General features: G+C 39.3%; 1 protein-coding gene across 3 annotated transcripts in view; it reads left to right on the forward strand.

Moving 5' to 3' along the window:
* The window catches only part of BACH1 (BTB domain and CNC homolog 1), a 44114-nt gene extending 27543 nt beyond the window's left edge, over positions 1 to 16571 (forward strand). For all 3 annotated transcript variants that reach the window (XM_059164559.1, XM_059164560.1, XM_059164561.1), the window contains exons 4-5: positions 1178 to 1384; positions 12934 to 16571. In XM_059164559.1, coding sequence (XP_059020542.1) covers positions 1178 to 1384; positions 12934 to 13392 — 666 coding nt within the window. In that variant the 3' untranslated portion in view covers positions 13393 to 16571. The remainder of the gene's footprint in view (positions 1 to 1177; positions 1385 to 12933) is intronic.
* The last annotated feature ends 4739 nt before the right edge of the window (positions 16572 to 21310 follow it).

The following is a 21310-nucleotide window of genomic DNA, read 5'->3' on the forward strand; positions in this document are numbered from 1 at the left end:
CTTATTTTCCTTAGCCATTTCAGCCACTAATTTAATGTCTTAATAATTCAGCATGAGTTACATGTAGCTGGTATGGTATTAACCTTACCAAGCATGATCTGTGTAGTTTGTGTACAAATGTTTGTATTTGATAGCTGCTTTTTTGTAAAACATTACCATAGTTCCAGTGATAATAAATGCTTGTTGGTGCTTTATCATTTTCTTGAGTTTCTAGCTGTTGGATGACATGGGTTTAAAAGAGGGACTGATGTTCTCTCCGTCAACCCATCGCTGGCGTGGCTTGGAAGGGAGGTTATAGGTGACTGAATTTAAGAAGTAATATGTACGCATGAGATATTTCTATAGATTTATTTATGGCATTTATAAACCCAGTGTTTGAAACTATGAAAATAATATTAAGAAAAATAACATTTAAGAAATCTAAAACATTTTGTATAACTAGTTTCTCTAAGTTTGAAAGACAAATTAAGTAGGTTTCCAGAGAAACTTGATCAGCGTTTTGTAAGCATTTTTGATATCATTAAATTGACACACAGTTTATTAAAAAAAAAAAAAAAATCCTCCTTTTTCCAAATTTAAGTATGTTGAAAATGACTTTAAAATATTCATAAGGCTTTTCTAACCATTCCTATACTGGAAAGTGAAATGTGTAGATTTTTCAGTTGAGTTATATGAAACTACTATTCTCTTGACAGAAAACTTAATTTTCTGAAATGCCTTAGAAATTACTAGTGTAATTATACCAGTGTTCAGTCAGTGCTACCCAGTAGTATAAGTGAAAGTATAAAATAGATTTTTTTTTTTTTGTTTGGTTAAGCACATTAAAAACACTTTAAAAAAGAAGTTTAAAGATATTTTTGTGTTACTAAAATACCCTAGTAAAAGAACTTAAATTCTCTTTATTTTAAATACATGAATATTTGTGTTAATATTTTTATTTGCTAAAGAAATATGCTTCTCAATTTTCTTGTTTTCTGAATGCTCTTAAATAATCTAGAAATATCAAATTATCAGTTATTTTTTATAAGGGGTTATATAGAAATTGGAAATAGAGGTCTTTCTTTTTTAAGTTTAAATAAAATTCCCTGGAAAATTTAGATGTGTATCTTCCTCTTCCTAGATTTAAGTGTAACTCCATATTATGGCAACAATTACTCATGTTTATTTTACATTCTAGGTAAAACTGCCATTTAATGCACAACGAATAATTTCACTCTCTCGAAATGATTTTCAATCCTTGTTGAAAATGCACAAGCTGACTCCAGAACAACTGGAATGTATCCATGATATTAGAAGAAGAAGTAAAAACAGAATTGCTGCACAGCGCTGTCGCAAGAGGAAACTTGACTGCATACAGAATCTTGAATCAGAAATTGAGAAGCTGGTAAGGATACAAGTTTCTTGCTGCTTAAAATCTACTAAATTCATTCATTTTTTCTTTTTTATAGAGGAAATCGCTGTTTCAGTTCCCAAGTCAGCTATAATGCTCAGTGATACGTTCATTTCAAAATTTACCAATTACCATTTTAAGAAAATAAATTATATGACATTTTTAGAAAGTTTAAGAAATGAGAAAATGAAGAGTTTTCATAGACTGTTTTACTTATGTGAGAATTCTACATTTTTAGGGTGTTCTGCTATAATATGTAAATTGAGAACTATTTCTGGGTGGTTTTTTAATGATAAACAAATTACGGGTAATTTTACTGACTGCTTAATTCTTTTAAAAAAAGATTTTATTTATTTATTTGAGAGAGAGAGAGTGCATGCATGAGTACAAGATAACGTGAGGGGGGCTGCCCACAGAGGCAGAGGGAAAAGAAGGCTCCCTACAGAGCAGGAAGCTCAGTGATGTGGGGCTTGATCCCAGAACCCCAGGATCATGACCTGAGCCGAAGGCAGATGATTAACCAGCTGAGCCACCCAGGTGCCCCACTGTCTACCTAATTTTTAGTATTTGGGTAAAGATTAAAGAAATGATGAAACACTTTAATCTCTTTGTGCAGTGTTTGGTGTCTATAAAAGCTAATGTTCTAGTTGTTGTTCATTTAAATGAACTGTAAACTTGAATAACTTGTTTTGGTTGCTACCAGAACAACAACAAAAAAAAACAACTTGGATCTTTCATCTAAGGGAAAAAACTCATATGCTGATATGGATAGAAATTTTAAGATCTAATGAGACTCTTAAGTAGAAGAATGCTTACTTTATTGAATCTTGTTATTTACTCCACCATCAAAATAAATTAATTGAAAAATGGATTCATTTGCACCCAAGTTTCACTGTTCTCCTAATAGTTGGTGGAAGGAAGCACTGTATGAAAGAAAATAACTGTGATGGAGAAAGCGGGGAAACCAGCCCCTAGAAGTAGTAAAAACATTCTTTGAATATTTGGTTTTGAGTCTTTGTTAATTATTGGTGAACGTTTAAAATTGTGATTGTAGCAAGTCTTCAAGCACAAACATTCTAGCTATGAATAATAATAGTGTAGCAACATTTTAGTAAATAGAAACAATCTGTCCAGGAGATGCATCCTTATGTTATGCTGTATCTGATTTTTATGATAATGCTGTGATTTCCTCCATTGAATCTATCTTTGCCCTCATCACAGAAAACAAAACAAAATAAAAACAAAATAAAAAACCAATCTGTGCCTTTATATACCTTCAGAAGAGAGGAAAAATAAAAACTTACTCCTACATTGTGGTCAGTACCCTATTTACCTGTTACAGTAATTTGGTACTGGCTGTAAGAAACAAACCATCTGAAGCATGAATGAATGACTTAATGAATGCATTTGTTGTAAGGATAGAGGTGTGTCCCATATAGAGACCAAAGAATGGAGCAGACCTTGTAAGTAGCATAGAACGAGCAAGTGGAAAAGTGCCAAGAACCCAGACAGTCTAATCTCTCAGCTCATCTCTCTGCACCTGCCCACGTGGCACTCCGTGGGTGGCTCTCTGTGCCACCAAGGGAGGAATGGCTGCAGTGTGACTTCCGTATAGTTCACTCTTCTCCAGGGTCTAGTGCAGATGGAGATGACAGTTTTAGTTCTAAATTCCCAAGCTGAGAGCCCCCCTTGGGCAGGCAGAGTAGATAGTCTGCCGGGGATCTGCTCACCCAGGTGTGCACCGGTCCGAGCTCAGCCCAGTTACGTTCTTCTCCCCAGTATCACCAGAGAAGACATGCTAGCTTTTTTTTTTTTTTTTTTTTTTAGCAGAGTGACTTGCCTTGTGCTTTAGCTTCCTTGAACTCTGCCCCATCCTTCATACTGCTCACCGTTCTAGTAATTTATCCAGGCACACTCCAGTTGCAAAGGGTAAGGGGCACTTGTAAAGTTCAGTCTTGCCACAGATCTCTCTCTCTGGTGAAAATAAGCGGAGAGTGTGCTACTTATTAGCTTATAGGACTAAGAAAGCTGGCCCTTTTCCTAGAAGTAAAATAATTTGAGCCTTAAGGTATTTTATTACATTAAGAAGTTTGCTTAGAATTTAGACCCTGGTTATTGGGTGATGTTATGGGTCTTGTTTTTTTGGTAAAGAGAGCAGGACCTATAGTAGTTAACAGCCACACTTCTACCACAAGTTTGTGTTTAGTAGTATGGAGAGCTGAGAATGTGGGGGACAGATCTGTTTGTTTGTTTTTAGATGATACTCTTTGGAAACATGGCCAGTAGACCAGCAGTATTTCCCAGTATTTATAGTCTGGGTGGTATTTTAGCAAACCTATTTAAGGGAAAATACTTGTTTCATAACTAAACAGCCATGTTACTATATCCAGTATAGCCACCAACTGATTAGGTTAACATATAAATAAATGCTCAGTAACTGGTCTGGTAATATTCATGTGAAGGGTCCCATATTTCAGTAAGCTTCAGTCTTCGGCTGTTGGCTATAAACTTTTTGTGCTTTGTCCTAAGAGTAATAGCATAATAGACTGGATGGAACAACACATGAAAGAAGTGTTTTGGTTACAGTAAGAACAGTGATTCTAAAAAGTCCTCAAGATGGGTCCATGGAATAATGATCATATAGAAAAAACACTTTAATAGTCTGAGTGTGCTGGGAAAGCGAAAGGGTGATGTTAGTTCGAATTCAGTAAATTAATGAGCTGTATTTCTCAACAAGAATTCCTGTCAGAATCTAACTGGAACCCTTGAAGAAAAAGAAAGATGTGTATTTATTTAAATTGATGGTAATTCTAACATTTATTTAAAATTTGATAGTGTATTAGAGGTTAGGTGTTTATTTGGCATTGCATTCACAATAAGGATTTTGAATATGTATAATCTACAAACCAACCAATAACACGGCTTTTTTTTTTTTTAAACCAATATACAAAGTTCAAGAATCATTCAACTTCTGTTTATATATTTGGCTTACAAAGCTCTTATCTTTATAGGATTCTTTGTAAGGCCCGTGTTTCTTTTTTTTCTGGAACATTAATTCCAAAGTTAGCAAATAATATGTTTCTATACCATTTTGGCCTCAAGGAAAGGTAACCCTGAAATCAAAGGAACTCGGCTTTTAAAGATTTTATTTACTTATTTGACAGAAAGAGAAAGAGAAATCACAAGTAGGCAGAGAGGCAGGCAGAGAGAGAGGGGGAAGCAGGCTCCCTGCTGAGCAAAGAGCCGATGTGGGACTCCATCCCAGGATCCTGAGATCTTGACCTGAGCCGAAGGCAGAGGCTTAACCCACTGAGCCACCAAGGCACCCCAAGGAACTTAGCTTTTAAAGAAAAAAATTACCAAAGTGTGTTTCTCTTAGATGGCATCAAATACTGATTGATATCAGAATCAGAATCTTCAGAAAAGCACTTGAATTCAGACATCATTTTGTTTCATTGCCGTTGTCCATTGAGGGTATAGGAGTACAGAGACCTCATCTGTCCTTAATGTTTGCATCTTATGGGGAAGATTACATTATTTTATTAAAAATAAACCTGTTTTAGCACAGGTTAATAACAAACCACATGCTACTGGCTGCTCTGCCCACATGCACACTGCCATCTCCAGACACACCCACGGGGCCCTTCTGGATTTGCCCATTGCCGTTCTGTGATACCTTTGAGCAGCACACGTTGAAATGGGGTTTGTGGACCATTGGCATCGGAGTTATCTGGGGATGTCCTTTCAAAAATGCACTTTCCTAAAAAAAAGATCAATAGGAAGATAAAATGCATGTTCCTTAATCCCACCCCAGAGCTGAGAGAGGGCCCAGAAGTATACATTTTATGTGTTTCCAGGGAAAATCTTTATGCCCATTTAAATCTGAGAGCCTGTTGCACTGGGACACAGAGTTCAGATGGAGGCTATGGAGTCAAATGGCCGGAAATTTTGTCTGACTACTTTGGTAGCTTTGGTAGCTCTGTGGCCTGGGGAAATTATTTTACCTCTAATACCAACGTTCCCTCATTGGCGATATGGGGATAAGGGTAGCATCACCCTCAGGATCGGTGCAAAGATCACATGCCATTAGGGATGGGAAGCGTTTTGTATTACTCAGCACATGTCCAGGGCTCAGCAAATCTTGTAGTATTTTTTTTTTAAGAGTTTATTTATTTGAGAGAGAGACAGTGACAGAGAGCATGAGCGAGGAGGTCAGAGGGAGAAGCAGACTCCCCATGGAGCTGGGAGCGCGATGCGGGACTTGATCCCGGGATCATGACCTGAGCTGAAGGCAGTCGTCCAACCAACTGAGCCACCCAAGCGCCCCATCTTGCAGTATTTTTAAGTAAAAGTAGTTCTCTCTTCTTTCTCTGAGCATCTGCCAAGCATATTAAATGTTGTGCTGGGTACCAGGAAATCAAAGATAAACGAGAGGTAGTCCTTGCCAATAAAATGCGTGTATTCTCAGAGGGAGCCCGAGAATGTGTTCTCATGTTCTCTTTAGATTTCGTCTTCCTCCCCTGCCTTCTGAAAATTTCAAGCTTTCAGGAAAGTGAAATGAACAGTGTAATAAACAACCTCATGTCAATTCAACAGTTATTGCCAGTTTGTCACATTTGCTTCTCTGTTGGTCTTTCTGGGCAGATGTATGTCCCTGCTCTGGTTAGGCTGGTCTGTCTGTGTCTCTCCCTGACAGTCCGTTTTGGTCTCTTTCTAAGCACAGTTGGTTGATCTTGGTCTCACTGTCTTTTCTCTCTTGGTCTCTGTTGCTCTTCTTTTATTTTCTGAATCATTTAAAAGCCACCACATTATGACATTTCACCCCTAAATGCGGACACATGTATCACCTAAAAAATAGACATTCTTACATATCTTTACCAGTATTTTTATCCCACCTGAGAAAAAAATAAATCCTCAATATTATATTTACTCCCTATTCAGATTATGCTCATTGTTCCCCAGATATATTTCATATATACACTTTTTCCCCCAAACTAGGCTCCAGTCATCACAGAACACATCTGGTTATGCCTTTTAGTCTCTCAGTCTAGAGCGCTCCCCATCCCCCTTTTAAAATCACAGTGATTTTTTTGAGGAGTCCTGGCCAGATTTCTCTAAATGTCCCACTTTTAATAATTGATTGTTTTTAACAATTAGTTTTAGCTCGTTCTTCCATTTTCACATAAACTGCGAAAGTTTACGATGTTGAAGTGAAGTGAAATGTGAACTGGTGTTGTGTCCTCTCTGTTGTGTTGTGGAGGGGGGGCACGCGCTGGTAGGGCGGCCCACTTGCATAGGTGCGGATTTTCCAGGTTATGTTTTTTCCTCTGTAATTGCTCAGTAATCTGTGAAGTATTACTTAGGCCTGTTCCCCGCTACTCCTACATTTTTTGCTTTCTAGTATATGTTGGTGACCTTTACCATGGATGTTGCAAAATAGTGACTTTTCCAGTTCTCTCCTTTGTTCCACTCACACTCAGGCTTAATTGATACTCCTCTTTTCTTTTCTTTTCATTTCATTTATTTATTTATTGGTATTCCTTTTATTTACTTTTATTTTTAATTTTTTGAAAAGATTTTTACTCATTTATTTTAGAGAGATAGAGCATGGAAGGAGAGGTAGAAGCAGGCTCCCCACTGAGCAGAGAGTCTGATGTGAGGCTCGATCCCAGGACCCTGGGATCATGATCTGAGCCAAAGGTAGAGGCTTAACTGACTGAGCCACCCAGGCGTTCTGGTATTCCTCTTTTAAAAACAGCTTTTCTTTCCTCCTGTTTTCCTTCCCTCCTACCACATTCTTTTAGTAACACTATGGACTTAGGGATTGATTTTTTCCTAATTTAATTTCTTACAGTCCATAGTGATCATTAGCCTTTTTGATGTTGATATTTTCTCAAACTTGGCCAAAGAGAGCCTTCCCCCGCCCCCCTCAAGCCAGCTGCTGTGTCCTTTTGACATGACCCCATTAGTGGTTCTGTGCCCCCTGGAGTAATATGTCACAGGCTTACCTTGGATCTCCTGTGTCCCAAGATTTGGAATCATTTCTTCAAAATTCCCTGATTCCTTTTAGCAGGTATTCAGCTTAAGAAAGCATGCTTTTTGCTGGAGTGTGTTGATCTGGGAAATGTGTCTGTGTGTATGTTTATGTATAAAATCATGTGTACATTCAGTATGTTTATCATGCTTTGATAAATAAAAGTAAAAACATAATAGAAATCACAAGTTCATGTAGATATTTTCAGTAAAAATTTCATAGTATAGAGCTTTTCTCTTTGCTTCTGTGTTTGTCTTTTACCTCTTTCCATTACAGGGAAAATCTTGGCTCCCGGTTATATTAATATATTTTCTCTTTGCTTTATGCAAATATATTTATAATATAATGACTACATATATATAAGTATAAAGCAAACAGGAAATATTTTGTTAAAGTAATAGTAAATATAATTATATGTTAGTATAAAGTAAATAATAAATGTATCATAACTATATTAGAATTATATGTTAAAAATATATAATTATATATTATATGTAATAGTCACAAAATTACAGCATCAGTATTACTATTAACAATAAGCAAATGGAGCAAAATTTAAGATTTGTTTGCCTTTTTTTGTCCTTAAATATATTCCATACTATTGAAATTTAAAAGTTTAAAAGTTATTTGAAGTAATTTTTTGTCTGTGCTAGCAATTTGATATATGATAAAATTAATTTGTTTCTGTTTGTATTTATTACTGTGATTTGCTTTTCAAAGTTTTTGTGTAATTTTCAAATATATAAAGCATTGATACGTTTCAGAAGTTAAAACTATGTTTTAAAAAAGCTGTACTCCAAAGTCTTGATCCCATGATTTCCCTATACCCTAGTCATAGCTATTTCCTTTGGGTAACTTTTTATTAGTCTCTGAATTTTTTCCTTGTGTTTTTTTTTCCAAAAACAGGCTAGTATTTTATGTTTATTCTTAGTACTTATTCTTTCTCCTACTTTTCTCTTATTCTTTCTCCTACTAAACATTCTATATGTACTTTTCTGTATTTCACTGTTTTCACTTAAGAAGTGGTTTACAGGAAATACTTTTTTTAGTTCAAAAAGGTTGTCATTTTTTTTTTAAGATTTTATTTATTTACTTGTTTATCTGTTTATTTAGAGTGGGATGGGGTGGAGGCAGAGGGAGAGAGAGAGAGAGAATCTCAAGCAGACTGTGTACTGCGCTTAAAACCAACTGTGGGGCTCGATCCCATGACCCTGAGATCATGACCTGAGCTGAAGTCAAGGGTCACACACCCAACTGACTGAGCCCCCAGGTGCCCTGAGGTTGTCATTCCTTTTACAGCTCCATATATTCAGCTGTGACTATAGCACAGTGTCCATACCAGTTTCTTATTGGTGGACATTTGGGACACTGCAATGAATAACTTTGTACATTTTTGTGTGTGTGTGTGCGTTTAAGGAGATGTGACCTTAGGGATAGATTCCTAGAAGTAGGATTGTTGGATCAAGGGTAAATACATAGTAATTTTGTTAGATATGAATAAATTCTGCTTAGTAGAGGTTGTAGCATTTTGCCTTCCCACCAGCTAGCTGCATCTGTGTATCTGTCTGCCCACAGCCTCAGCAAGGAGTTTGTCCTCAGCTTTGGGTTTTTTTATCTGATCGTGACAACAGTTGGTATCTCATGGTGGCTTTTTTTTTTTTTTTTTTTTTAATTTGTTTGACAGAGATCACAAGTAGGCAGAGAGGCAGGCAGAGAGAGAGAAAGGAAAGCAGGCTCCCTGCTGAGCAGAGAGCCCTATGTGGGGCTGGAACCCAGGACCCTGGGATTATGACCTGAGCTGAAAGCAAAAGCTTTAACCCACTGAGCCACCCAGGCGCCCCCTCATGGTGGCTTTTATTTTTGTTCTCTTATGAGTGAAATTGAGCATTTGTATTTATACTTTTTTTTTAAAGATTTTATTTATTTATTTGAGAGAGAGAGTGTGAGAGAGAGCATGAGATGTGGGTGGGTCAGAGGGAGAAGCAGACTCCCTGCTGAGCAGGGACTTGATCCTGGGACTCCAGGATCATGACCTGAGCCAAAGGCAGTCGCTTAACCAACCCAGCCACCCAGGCATCCCGAGCATTTGTATTTATACTTTTAAGGGCCACTTGTATATTTCTCCTGTTTATGTAGAGGCTTTACATCATAAGGAACCATTAATCACCATTTCCTAATAGTGAGTACTCTTTAACCTAAAAAATTGTCACTGTCAGCTAGTCCTTTTGGTGCCAAAGTCTTTTATCCCTTATCTTTATTGGATGAGTTATATTTAAAATGTATTTTTTAAACTTCATGTGTTTGAATATTGCATACTAGCTGTTGAAAATGTGGTTTGAATGTAAATTTGTTGTGATAAAATGTGGAATGGCACCAGGATGCCAGTTTTATTTTTCTTATAGATCTGTGTTTAAAGCCACAGTACCTCAGACTTGTGCTTTATATGATTGTATTACAGGAAAATTAAAATATATTATATAAATAGGTAGAAAAATAAGCATATAGTAGAAGTAGATAGAGAAATTAAAATATATGGTATACATAGGCAAAATATATTGTAGAAATAGGTGTATTGTACAAATGGAAATATAGAATAGGTGTATATAGGAGAATTAAAATATATTGTAGAAATAGGTAGAATAGGTAAAAAATATAGTTGCTGGTAGAGTATGTTTGGGAGGTAGCTTTAATAAGATACTATGATGCAATTAAGTTGAATTATTTTCATTTAATGAATATTACCAAAGTAAATTTGTGTTTTAGAATTAGAGTGAAATGGAAAAATCCGTAACTGCCTGGAAACTTACCTGTGTGGGAGTTTAAGTGCAGGGGAAAATCTGGGAGCATTTAATCATGGTAGAGTTCCAGGCTTGTACCTGTTGATTTTAGTTGTAAGCAAGCCATTCCGTATGGGACACACACAGAGTGTCATGTCACCCGTTATTTAGTGGGGTAGGAGTAGGGAGAATGTTTAAGGTCATATCAGTGTTTATCTAAAGATAATGAAGTTATTAAGTATTTGTCATCTTTCTAGTATCTGTAGGTTTAAAGTAGCCATTCTCATTTCTGGAAGAAAGCTTAGAACTCATGGTTTTGCTTAGCCATGTTTAATTTAAAAGACCAATCAGCAGTTAACACTTCATCTTTCGGGGGCGCCTGGGTGGCTCAGTGGGTTAAGCCTCTACCTTTGGCTCAGGTTGTGATTCCAGGGTCCTGGGATTGAGCCCCACATCAGGGGCTGGGTGGGGGGTCTGGTTCTCCCTCTCTCTGCCTGCCTCTCTCCCTGCTTGTAATCTCTCTGTGTCCAATAAATAAAATCTTTAAAAAAACAACAAAGAAACACTTCATCTGTTTCTGTTTAGAATGGAGACTCATTCAACTTCGATAGAGTAGTCCGTGGCTGAGTATTGTGACTCAGGAAAAGTACTTCTTATTTTCTTCTAGAAGCTTGGTTGCCATCCTCATTTGGTTTGGCTTTTAGGAGGCCATAAAAAGAAGTGGGCACTCGGGCGCCTGGGTGGCTCAGTGGGTTAAGCCGCTGCCTTCGGCTCAGGTCATGATCTCAGAGTCCTGGGATCGAGTCCCGCATCGGGCTCTCTGCTCAGCAGGGAGCCTGCTTCCCTCTCTCTCTCTCTGCCTGCCTCTCCATCTACTTGTGATTTCTCTCTGTCAAATAAATAAATAAAATCTTTAAAAAAAAAAAAAAAAAAAAAAAGAAGTGGGCACTGATCACATTAAATATATTCCTTCTTGGGCAGGTAGTGGTAGGCCCTGTTCTTGCCCTCTCGGTACCTGTAGATTCATTTTATCAGAAGCCTACAACTGGCAAACTTTCTGTAACCAAAAATATACTGTCAAACACTGATTTTGGTTTTATTTATTTACTCATTTATATTTAAAAAAATTTGATATTCTTGACCTGTACTTGTATTTTCAAAACAGAACAATTCTGTAAAAATATGAACAAACTAGAGAATACTTGATGATATAAAATTGAGTACTTTGGGGTGGTGGGTGGCTTAGTTGGTTAAGCACCTGACTTTGGCTGAGGTCGTGATAACAGGGTCTTGGGATCCAGCTCCACGTCAGGCTCTCTGCTTAGTGGGGAGTCAGCTTGTCTCTCTCCCTCTGCCTCCACTTGTGCTCTCTCTCTAATAAGTAAATACAATAAATTAAAAAAATACAATTTAGTACTTTATATTCAAAACATTAGATGGCCTTGAAATATTTAAAAACTATCAATAATTAGATTCATGTATAATTGTTTCAGAAAAACTTTTACGTAAAACCGTAGCAGCTCTTTCATATAAAGTAAATTTCTTTTTACCATTTTAGCTGTTTTTGCTCCAGAATAGAATCCATTTAAAGGATGGTCATTGTTGATTATCACTCTGAAATAAACGGTCTGATGTTAGCATCCAACCTCTGCTTTCCAGGGCCTGCCAGTGAGCAGAAAGTCAAGAGAGTGTCATTAAGTTGCATAGGAGAAACCTTGGACCTATCAACATTTATTTACTCTTAATTTATAAATAACTTGATTATTTGGTTTCCTAGCTCATACTAGGTAAGAAGCAATGCAGTGGTTGGTAGAATAAGAAGGACAAAGTAGGACCTTGATGGAAAGAGACAGCATCAGCAAGTGATGGTGGACAGGAAGGCAGGAACCAGGAAAACTTTTGAAACATTCTGTGGTTGGATCTTTCCTGTAGGGATTAAAAAAAAAAAAAAATTAAGTAGTAATAATAACAGCACAAAAAATAATAATTAAGAAGCATAAAATTCCTCCCCGAACTCCTCATATTTGAGTAATTCACTCACTAGCTTTGTGACTCTGAGCACATTAAACTCGGTGTCCCATCCGTGAAATGGGTTCATTAGTACTTAAATCAGCAGAGTCATTGCATGAATGACAGATGAGATTGCATATCTGAAAGCATTTAGCACAATATCTGGCATGAACTCAATGCTCAGTGATTTGAGTTGCAATAGTTATGAGGACTGTACTCGTATTTTTGGTTATATTCCGTCTCAAATGTCAGGCCCACCCACATTTGTTTACAATCTGCAAATCCAGAAAGCTCTGAACACCCAGCAAGTTTGTCATGAAGTATTTGATCAGAAAACTGATGTAGGCTGACATTGGGCTGTGTCCTCCTTTCTCCCACGTTGTGCATAATTTTATATTTTAATGTGTTTTATCTAGAAATGTGAAGATGTTTGACAGTGGGGGTACTGCCCCAGACCCTGCTAAAGGGATTATGTGTGCATCCACGTTGTCTTCCTAAAATCTGAAATATTCTGAATCCCGTGATACATCTGGGCCTCAGAGTTTTGGATGAGGGATCATGGGCCTCTGAGGTACTTAGTAGATTTTTGGATTGAGTTGAAAGTAAAAATTCTATGTGATCTTATTTAATGAGAAGACGACAGTAGATACGAAATGTTTGGTTACCTTAGAAATGTGGATTGAGCTACTAAACACGAGTCATTGTCTCCTTCCCCCTCCCAGCAAAACGAAAAGGAGAGCTTGTTGAAAGAGAGAGATCACATTTTGTCCACGCTGGGCGAGACAAAGCAGAACCTCACTGGACTGTGCCAGCAGGTCTGTAAAGAAGCAGCGCTAAGTCAAGAACAGATCCAGATACTTGCGAAGTACTCCACTTCAGATTGCCCGCTCTCACTTTTAATTTCTGAAAAAGAAAAAAGTACTCCTGATGGTGAACGTGTGTTACCGTCCCTTTTGAGTTTACCCGAGGGGCCCCCAGCAGGGCCACCCACCTGCGAACCAAGCGTTTGCCACCCCAGTGCACAGAGCGGCGGGTCGGCGGGCTCTGCGCCCGGCCAGGAGCCCCGGGCCGCTGCCAGCACTGCACCTGAGCAGGCCGGGCTCGGAGAACCGTGCCAGCCGGGAGGAGGCATCTCTGATTTCTGCCAGCAGATGACGGATAAATGTACTACTGATGAGTAAGCTTGCATTCACGCCCTCCATACCACTCATCTACTGCAGTTTCAATGTCTTAAATGCATAATATAACTTCTGTCTCTTAATGATACTGTTTTTTGCCCCTGGTAGTTTGCTGTTAAGGGAGTTCCTCTGCAGTTAATCCTGATTTTTCTCTGATTTCCATGAGATGCAGAAATTACATGCCTCCTGGATCCCAAAAAACCACCTGTGAAAAAGCAGTAAGGCTTTAAAAGCTCATGTTATTAAGAATAATAACAGTGAGTAGTAACTTCCCAGCACGCAAAATAAGTTTGAGAATGAAAGCAGCGTATCAGTCCACAGTCTTACAGCCTGAAACGTCTACAAGGTTCCTCCTGAAGAAGGAGCCCGCAAAAGTGTTGTAATCTGACCTTTCTGCACTGCACTGGGTTTAACAGAAGATGCCTCCCCGAGTCATGCTAGTGGAGCTCAGTTCTGCCTCGAAGTCAACTAACTGAGAAAAACTCGTGTAGAATCGCAGTGTGTGAACAACACTGTCTTTCCTGAATCCTGGAGCTCTGCTCTTCTCCCACTGAAGCCAGGGATTGGTCAGCCTACACCGCGACTGCTAACTTCCGCTGGAAATAGGTAGGAGACAGCAGCATGCGGGTGGCCTGAGGCAGAGGCTCCTGCTCTCCCTCGGTGTCAGCTGCAGAGATTCTGGCTGTGTCAACAGAAGTGTGCTCCCTCCTTTCTTCCCTGCAGTCTCTACCACATCTAGGTCCATGATGAACATCCTGACGTTCTCCTTTTCGAAGAAAGAGGACTTGGGATACAGTAGCGTGAGGGATGCGTTGGCAGCATTGTTGTAGCCTCCCTAGACTCCCGGAGAACTTTCCAGAATCCAAGGCTGTCGGTCTTTCCAGCAGAGGTCACCTGTGCATCTTTCCACTACGGGGAAAGACGACTGCTGACACTGATCCGGAGCAGCAGTTTGTTTTTCCTCCTATTTTTGAAGTCCCGTGGTTTGCTTGTACAAAGCATTATTGTAGATAAAAATGTATCTGCAAACATAAAGGTTTGTGAAATAGGATGAAACTCAATCTTGTTCCATTGTGGGTTTGAATTTGGGAACCAGAATTAATGTTTTTTCCCCAAATCTGGTATATAAGGGCACACCAGTCATTTTGACTTGGGCATTTTGTAATCGGTCCTTGCACTCATTCAGTCCTGTTTGAAAATAAAGTTTTTATAATCTCAGCACGTACCCCATAACATTTTGCAGTGGTTCTTGGCCATTCTGATGTTACAGGCTTGTTTGAGAGTCAAATAGACCTATAGATTATGAACCTTCTCAACAATTTTTTCTAAAAATTGCATATATTCACGTAGGCAGAAGCATTTGCAGAGCGGAGTTTTAAAGGGTACACAGGAATAATTGACTGTGTTGGACTGGAAAGTACTGAATTTCACCGAGATCAGGCACCCGAGAGGCTTTAACCTCTTGCATTCTGAGTCTAGTGAAGTCACCTGGGTAGCTGACCCTGGAGATGAGCATCCATCCTGCAGGAGGGAGTCTGAAGCAAGCAGACCTCTGTCCTGACAGCTTATGGGGACCAGACTTACTACTTCCGAATAATTTTGTCAAATGTTTATCCTTTTCAATGGGGTGGTGGGTGGTTGGGGGAGATACTGCTAGTGTATTTTCAGTGGTTGTATGTTATCTCTGTTACTGACTTAGTTGTAAGAGAAAACTAGTTGGGCTTGCTTATTTTCTAGAGGCTTTTATAAGTACCCCTAAGAACTCGTCAGGGAGAGGAATTCTATGATAATGCATCCCATGCTGCACAGACTTGTGTGTGTATGCCCTATCTATGTAATATCCCCATGTAGCTATTTCTTTGATACTTGTAATTTTAAATTTTAACTTCAAAATATAAAATAATATAAAAACTTTTCTGGTTTACAAACTGTAAAATCTTTTACAAACCAGTGGAATCCTTGATTTCCTACCTCAGTGTACACTCAGCTGTTTGTCATATCAGTTTGTGTATGTGCAAATGTCACATAACCTTTTGCTTTAACGGCTACTGTAAATAACTGCTTTGAACGGTTACTTAATATTTTATGATACAACCCAGTTGTCTCCAGAATTTAAATATGATTTTTAAGACACTTGGTTTAAATTTCTCTCTGCATATAAACAGTTCAGCATTAGGGGTTTATTTTAATGATATTCTGATTATTGGCCAACGGTAATATTTTGTAAAACATAGCATTACTTTTAATAGCCAGCATGTAATACAAGTAACTACACTACCTCATACCTACATGATTTTCACATTGTAATACAGAGGGACAGAGAGAAAAAGATTTTATCTTTGTTTTTCGGCCATAAGGTGGGGAAGTTTTCTATATATTGCATAGCATTACACATTTATGCCTATTTTAACATTAACTTCTAAAGAAGTTTTTTCTAAGAAAGTTTGTTTTGATTTTTTTTTTTTTAAGGCTGCCGAAGAGGACAAATGACAGGATTATGTATATACAGTGTATATCTTTTCCTTCATGCAGAATTTTGGAAAGGTTGTTTTCAGTTTGTATATGGCATATTTACGTGATCATTGTTCCTTATTTTATTAATTGGCCTTCTCAGTGCTTGATTATTTTCAAGACATTTATGTCTGACTCAGTAAAGTAACATTACCTTAAAATTGCTTTCATTGTTTGAATTCTACAGCTATAGCAAATAATCTGTTAAATTGTTACATCCAGATCAAATACGGTTGTAAATTAAATCTTGGTTCTCCATCTGTAAATTTAATCACATAATTTACTGTAGCTTAATGCTTAACCAGTTTTAAATAAGGAGTTAAATATATTTGATGCAGTAGACGATACAGGTTGCATGTGGACACTTAGCCACATTAACAACTTGGGAAAAAAAAATCAAACAAATGGCAATGCTATAATGAATTCTCAGGTGAACTTTTTTCAGTTTTGAAACATCTATTTTGAATCTGTAAATATTTTAAGTGTTTTATTAGGCATGTAATAAACTATTCTTTGAGATCTGTTGGGCAGTTTGAAAATTTAAAGCCATAATGGAAAAGTTGGCATTCTGATGGTAAATAAACGGAAATAATAACATCTATTGATTTTTTTGTATCTTTCACAATATAATTTTCTAATAATGCAATAAAACCATTAAATTTATATATCCATTTCCTGTTAAGGTCATGATTCATTAAAAGTCAACTTTTATAGTATTTAATTTGCATTCTTCTTCAACGTGCTTATCCAAATGTAGCAAAACCATAAATGTTAGATATTGGTTGATAAATTGACAGATAATAAAATTATCTAAAATTGCCTCTAATTGAATACAGTTGTACATTCCATTTCCATTTTCTCACCTTTCATGTGAATTTACTAATTTTATGCTTTTGGTCCAAATCAGTATGACTTACAGAATTTGTATGAGATAATCTTTCATTGTTTATTATGCTTGGAAAAAAATATTCCCAGCACTCAGATAGTTAAGGAAACACAGATTTTAGCCTGATTACTGATTTACTTAATCTCCATCTTCAGATAGAGTTGTAGGGTTTTTTTTAAGGGTTGTTAGGGCTTTTAAGGGGGTACCCTATTAGTCCTTAATTTTATCTATCATCCATCCGTCTGCCTATCTATCTATCTATCTATCTATCACCTATTAAGTAGGCTTCACGCCCAGCATGGATCCCAGTGTGGGGCTTGAACTCATGACCCTGAGCTCAAGACCTGAGCTGAGAGCGAAAGTCATTTGCTTAATCAACCAAAGCACCCAGGAGCCCCATCCTCTTAATTTTTTAAAGATTTAAAGATTTATTTGCTAGGTTCCATTCAACTTCTAATCAGGCCTTGTAATTGAGCTTGGAGCAGCTGCTCAGAGCTATTGGCAGTCTAGAGCATGGTCTGGACCATTTGAGAAATAAAAAGATGGTAGGTGAAGTCCACATTGCTGATGGAGGCCGGGTTGTAAGACAGCTTGAGAGCCGCTTCGCCCAGTGAATTTGCTAAAAGCAAACTCTGGAATTAGGCAGACTTGCAGTGTTGAGGCCTGAGAAAGCTGCCTCTGAGGGATGGTTTCTCCTTTATGTGGACTTCAGCTCTGCAGTGCCAACTGTGGACGAGCCACGTGCACCCGACACGAGTCCCTCCACCATTCCTTCCTTGGGCCTGAACACAAAATGGCACTTGGGGCAGTGGATGTAGTGCTGGGGACACTGGCCTGGCATTACTGGTCAAGAGCTAGAGCCTTGCTAGCACTCTCTGCTGCATTGGACTCTAGCTGCCTTGAAACAGCTGGAAGAAGCACATGTTCTTCCCAGGTTTGCCTAAAAGCCTGGCATAGAGTGCTTTGCGCCCTGGAAACTGCAGCAGTGGTGCCCGGAGGGTCCCTGCTGAGCTGAGGGCCTGCTGTTGGTATTTGGACATCCACAGGCCTGCTGCCTGCAGCTTGACTTAACTGATGCCATGTTGCATTCACTTTCCAATTTTAGTATATGTGCTGCCGAAGCGAGCACATTGCATTCACTTTCTAAGGCTCCTGCTGTCCTCCAAAGGGTGCCTTATTGGGGATATTCCTTCCAATTTAAGTTCGCAGGTAGTAGATTTTAGAAAGTGGGCATTGACAGACCAGCATTGGGGGGAAACTGATACAAGGAATCTCTCCATCTGCTTTCCGTATCTCAGAAACCTGAGTGTGGACCATAGCTTTTGGGCATGCCACGCACTGTGTTCTAGGAGTAGAACTTTGCCTGGGATAACTGCTCTAATGGCTGGAGATTGGCCGACTTTCAAAACAGGTGGTGCAAATGCTGTGGTGATCTTGTGTATCTCATTAACTCTGAGTCACTTTAGACTCTTGGCATTGGGCCAGTAAACTTCTGCATCCCTGAAGGAATGACACTTTCTATGATGGGTGACCCACTCCTTTACTGAGGTCTTCATGCCTTTTGCTTAAAGGCTTACTCAGCCTTTTCAAAGGCCCAAGGAGGGCCGTTCGGACTCCACAGAAAGTCCCATTTGGTGAGTAAAGCACCAGAAGCTCCATGACCCTCCGGATCCAAAATGCTCACAGGATGGTCTAAAACCTCTCACCCAGGCCACCTGGTCTACCGCAAACACCCACCTGGCCAATAGGAGACTCCACCTGTCACCAAATTTAAAATTCCCTGGCCTCCACGCTACAGCACCCGCCCACGTGACTCTGGATCACATATCCTATTCCGATGTTGATGGCTCCACGTCTCTAATACTGCTGCCCACAGGCCTCCAGAGGAGCATTCCTTATTCTCCTCCTGAATTATGAACAATTAGAGAAATAAAATGAGGGGATGGTGGATGGAAACCCAAAACAAAACCTCAGGGTGCTGATCAAGAATAGCTGAAGGAAAAGCTTAAGAGGACCTAGAGGAAGTCCAGGATGGGGCCAGTTTGCCAGGTCAGTTCGTCTCCTGTTGTTAGCGAGCGCCACACCCACAGACTTCCTCACTCATCAGCATGGATGTGTGTGTGTATGTTGGGGGGCGGGGGGTGGCAACCACTGCAGTTTTGAGAAGAATGACCCTGCCGAGCCAAGAGCAAACAGTTATTCTTCCCCAAATCATCAACGAGCTAGGTCACCACCTCTCCAGGGAAGGATACCTAAAGAGGCTAAGGGTCGATCTCCTCCCAGAAATCAGAGGTTAAGGGAACCATGGGGGCGGGGTGGGGGGGGATCGTGTGGAAGCAGCGAGGCTGGGGACTTTGAAAAATTTACAAGCAGAGAAGCAGCAAGATACCCATCAGAGAAGCCAGCCCCACCGGATGTCCGGGACCCACCCTCTGTCCTCCTGCCCTCCCGGGTGGCCTCTGTAGGGACCTAGGTTCAGGTTTACAAACAAAATGTGACCTGGTGCTTAAACCCAAACACCTCTTTTTCCTCCCTCCTCACCTCTGTTTTCTCTCCTGCTCTTGAAGTATAAATGAAAAGACAATGGAAAAGATTTAAAAAATTGAGCACAGCACATTCCTTTCTCCTTTAAACATAGCTGTCTTTTCAGCAGACGTGGCCCTCCTCCCTTCCGGGTTCACACTTAATCACTGTCCTGAAGGCCGGCTGTTTCCCAAAGAGCCGATTTCCTCCTTCCAGGAGGCAACACCTAAATGATTTTCTAGATACCATCTTGATACGCAGGTTTCTGACGTGATGTTAATCTCTTGCAAGGAGATCCCGTTAATACCCAGAGCACTAGTCAATATGGAAATATCCACTGTAATGTAATCTTTCTAAAGTAACACCGCTTTGGTCCACTTTGGAAACTTACTGTCTTTTTGCTTTGGACCGTTAATCACCAAGAATTGTCCTTTGTAAAATAACTATACTTAGGTTTGCTTGCTTTGATTTAAGTGATAACCTTAATGAACAGGACCACTACCAGTACCTTTAAAATAAATTTTTTTTTCTGAAGCAAATATTTTTAAATGCCCTGTTTGGACTTCATTTGAGCTTCATCTCTCATTTATAGAAGACCTCACTTATAGCTTCTTTGCAGCTGACATTTGAGGGGTCTGTGGTAGAAAACCTAATCTTCCCAAAAGTCTTCCATACTAATCCTAGAACTTTGGGTATCTGTTCAAACAGCTCTGTTTCAGCTGGACAGATAAATAAGATAGCATCGAGGAGGGGAACGTGTGGTGGAATCAAGGATGGGGTGTGGAATTTGTAAGAAGCAGGAGTGGAGCGCATATAAATTAAGGAGACCAAGTTGCTAAGATAAGATAGGAGAATTTGGCTCATATCAGCACTTAATAGGTTGACCTTCTGTTCCCTAGGGCCTGGGAGAGCAGACAGCTGCAAACATACTTTGAATAGGGTAAAGATGAAGTATGCACTTAAGGACTAAAGGAATTGCACAAATGGAGGCAATGACTCAGGGCACAGATCCAGGCCCTTCCACAAAGTGCTGTGGGGACGGATAGAAAGAGCACAGACCTGGCGCTAAGAGAGACCTAGTTTTGAAGCCTGGCCTTGACACTTAATCACCATAGAACCATGGGAAATTGATTTCTTCTAGACATTGTTTCTTATCTGTATATCTTCCATATTGGGTCTTCTGGCCCTTGTGATCAAAGTAAGATTGACCCAAACTTCCATTAACCCTCTGTGAAAATACAAATCAACTCTCCAACACACATTTATTAAATGCTGTCCTTAAATTGGAGAGGGAGCTGGATTTCTGGAGTGTGAGTGTGGGGATTAGCGGTAAGACTGGCTTAGAGTCAGTTTCATAGTAACCCAGTCTGAGATGCCTACTTCCATCAAATCAGTTCAAACTATCAGTTGTGTGCTGGGTTTGATACCTTGTTGATGGAGCCATTAAACTCAATGTCTTCCTTTAGTTCCACCAAAGTCAATTAATTAATATACCTACAGCTCTAGACTTTTATGAATAGAGTTGGCTTTAATTAAAATTTGGGAAATACTGTATTTATATAACAGTAATGTAAATGGCTGTGAAGAAAACACTATGCCTTGTCTTAACACCTTCCCCTCCACTGGGAAATTTTCATAGGCTGCTCAAACTCATGTTGTGTCTCAGCTTCATGCCATCCCACTGGCTCCTCTCTTCCCTTCGGCTCCTTGGTTGTCTGAGAGACATACATTCTTCTCTCTTGAACTTGTGGAGCAGTCAGTTGACCCCAGCCTTGGTCTCTAAGGACTTGCTTTCTACCATCTTCACTTACAAACCCATGCAAGGGCTCAGCAGAACAGAGGGCATTCATGGAGAAGGACCTGGCTTGTCCAGAAGGCTGCTCATCCATTCATTCAACAAAACTAAGCTCTAGGAGGAACCACTAAACACTGTTCTGGTTCCCGGGATCCATTAGAGAAGGAGAGGGACCCAAATCTCTGCCCTCACTGAGTTGATGTTCT

This window comes from Mustela lutreola, chromosome 2, assembly GCF_030435805.1.
Source record: "Mustela lutreola isolate mMusLut2 chromosome 2, mMusLut2.pri, whole genome shotgun sequence".
Lineage (NCBI taxonomy): Eukaryota > Metazoa > Chordata > Mammalia > Carnivora > Mustelidae > Mustela > Mustela lutreola.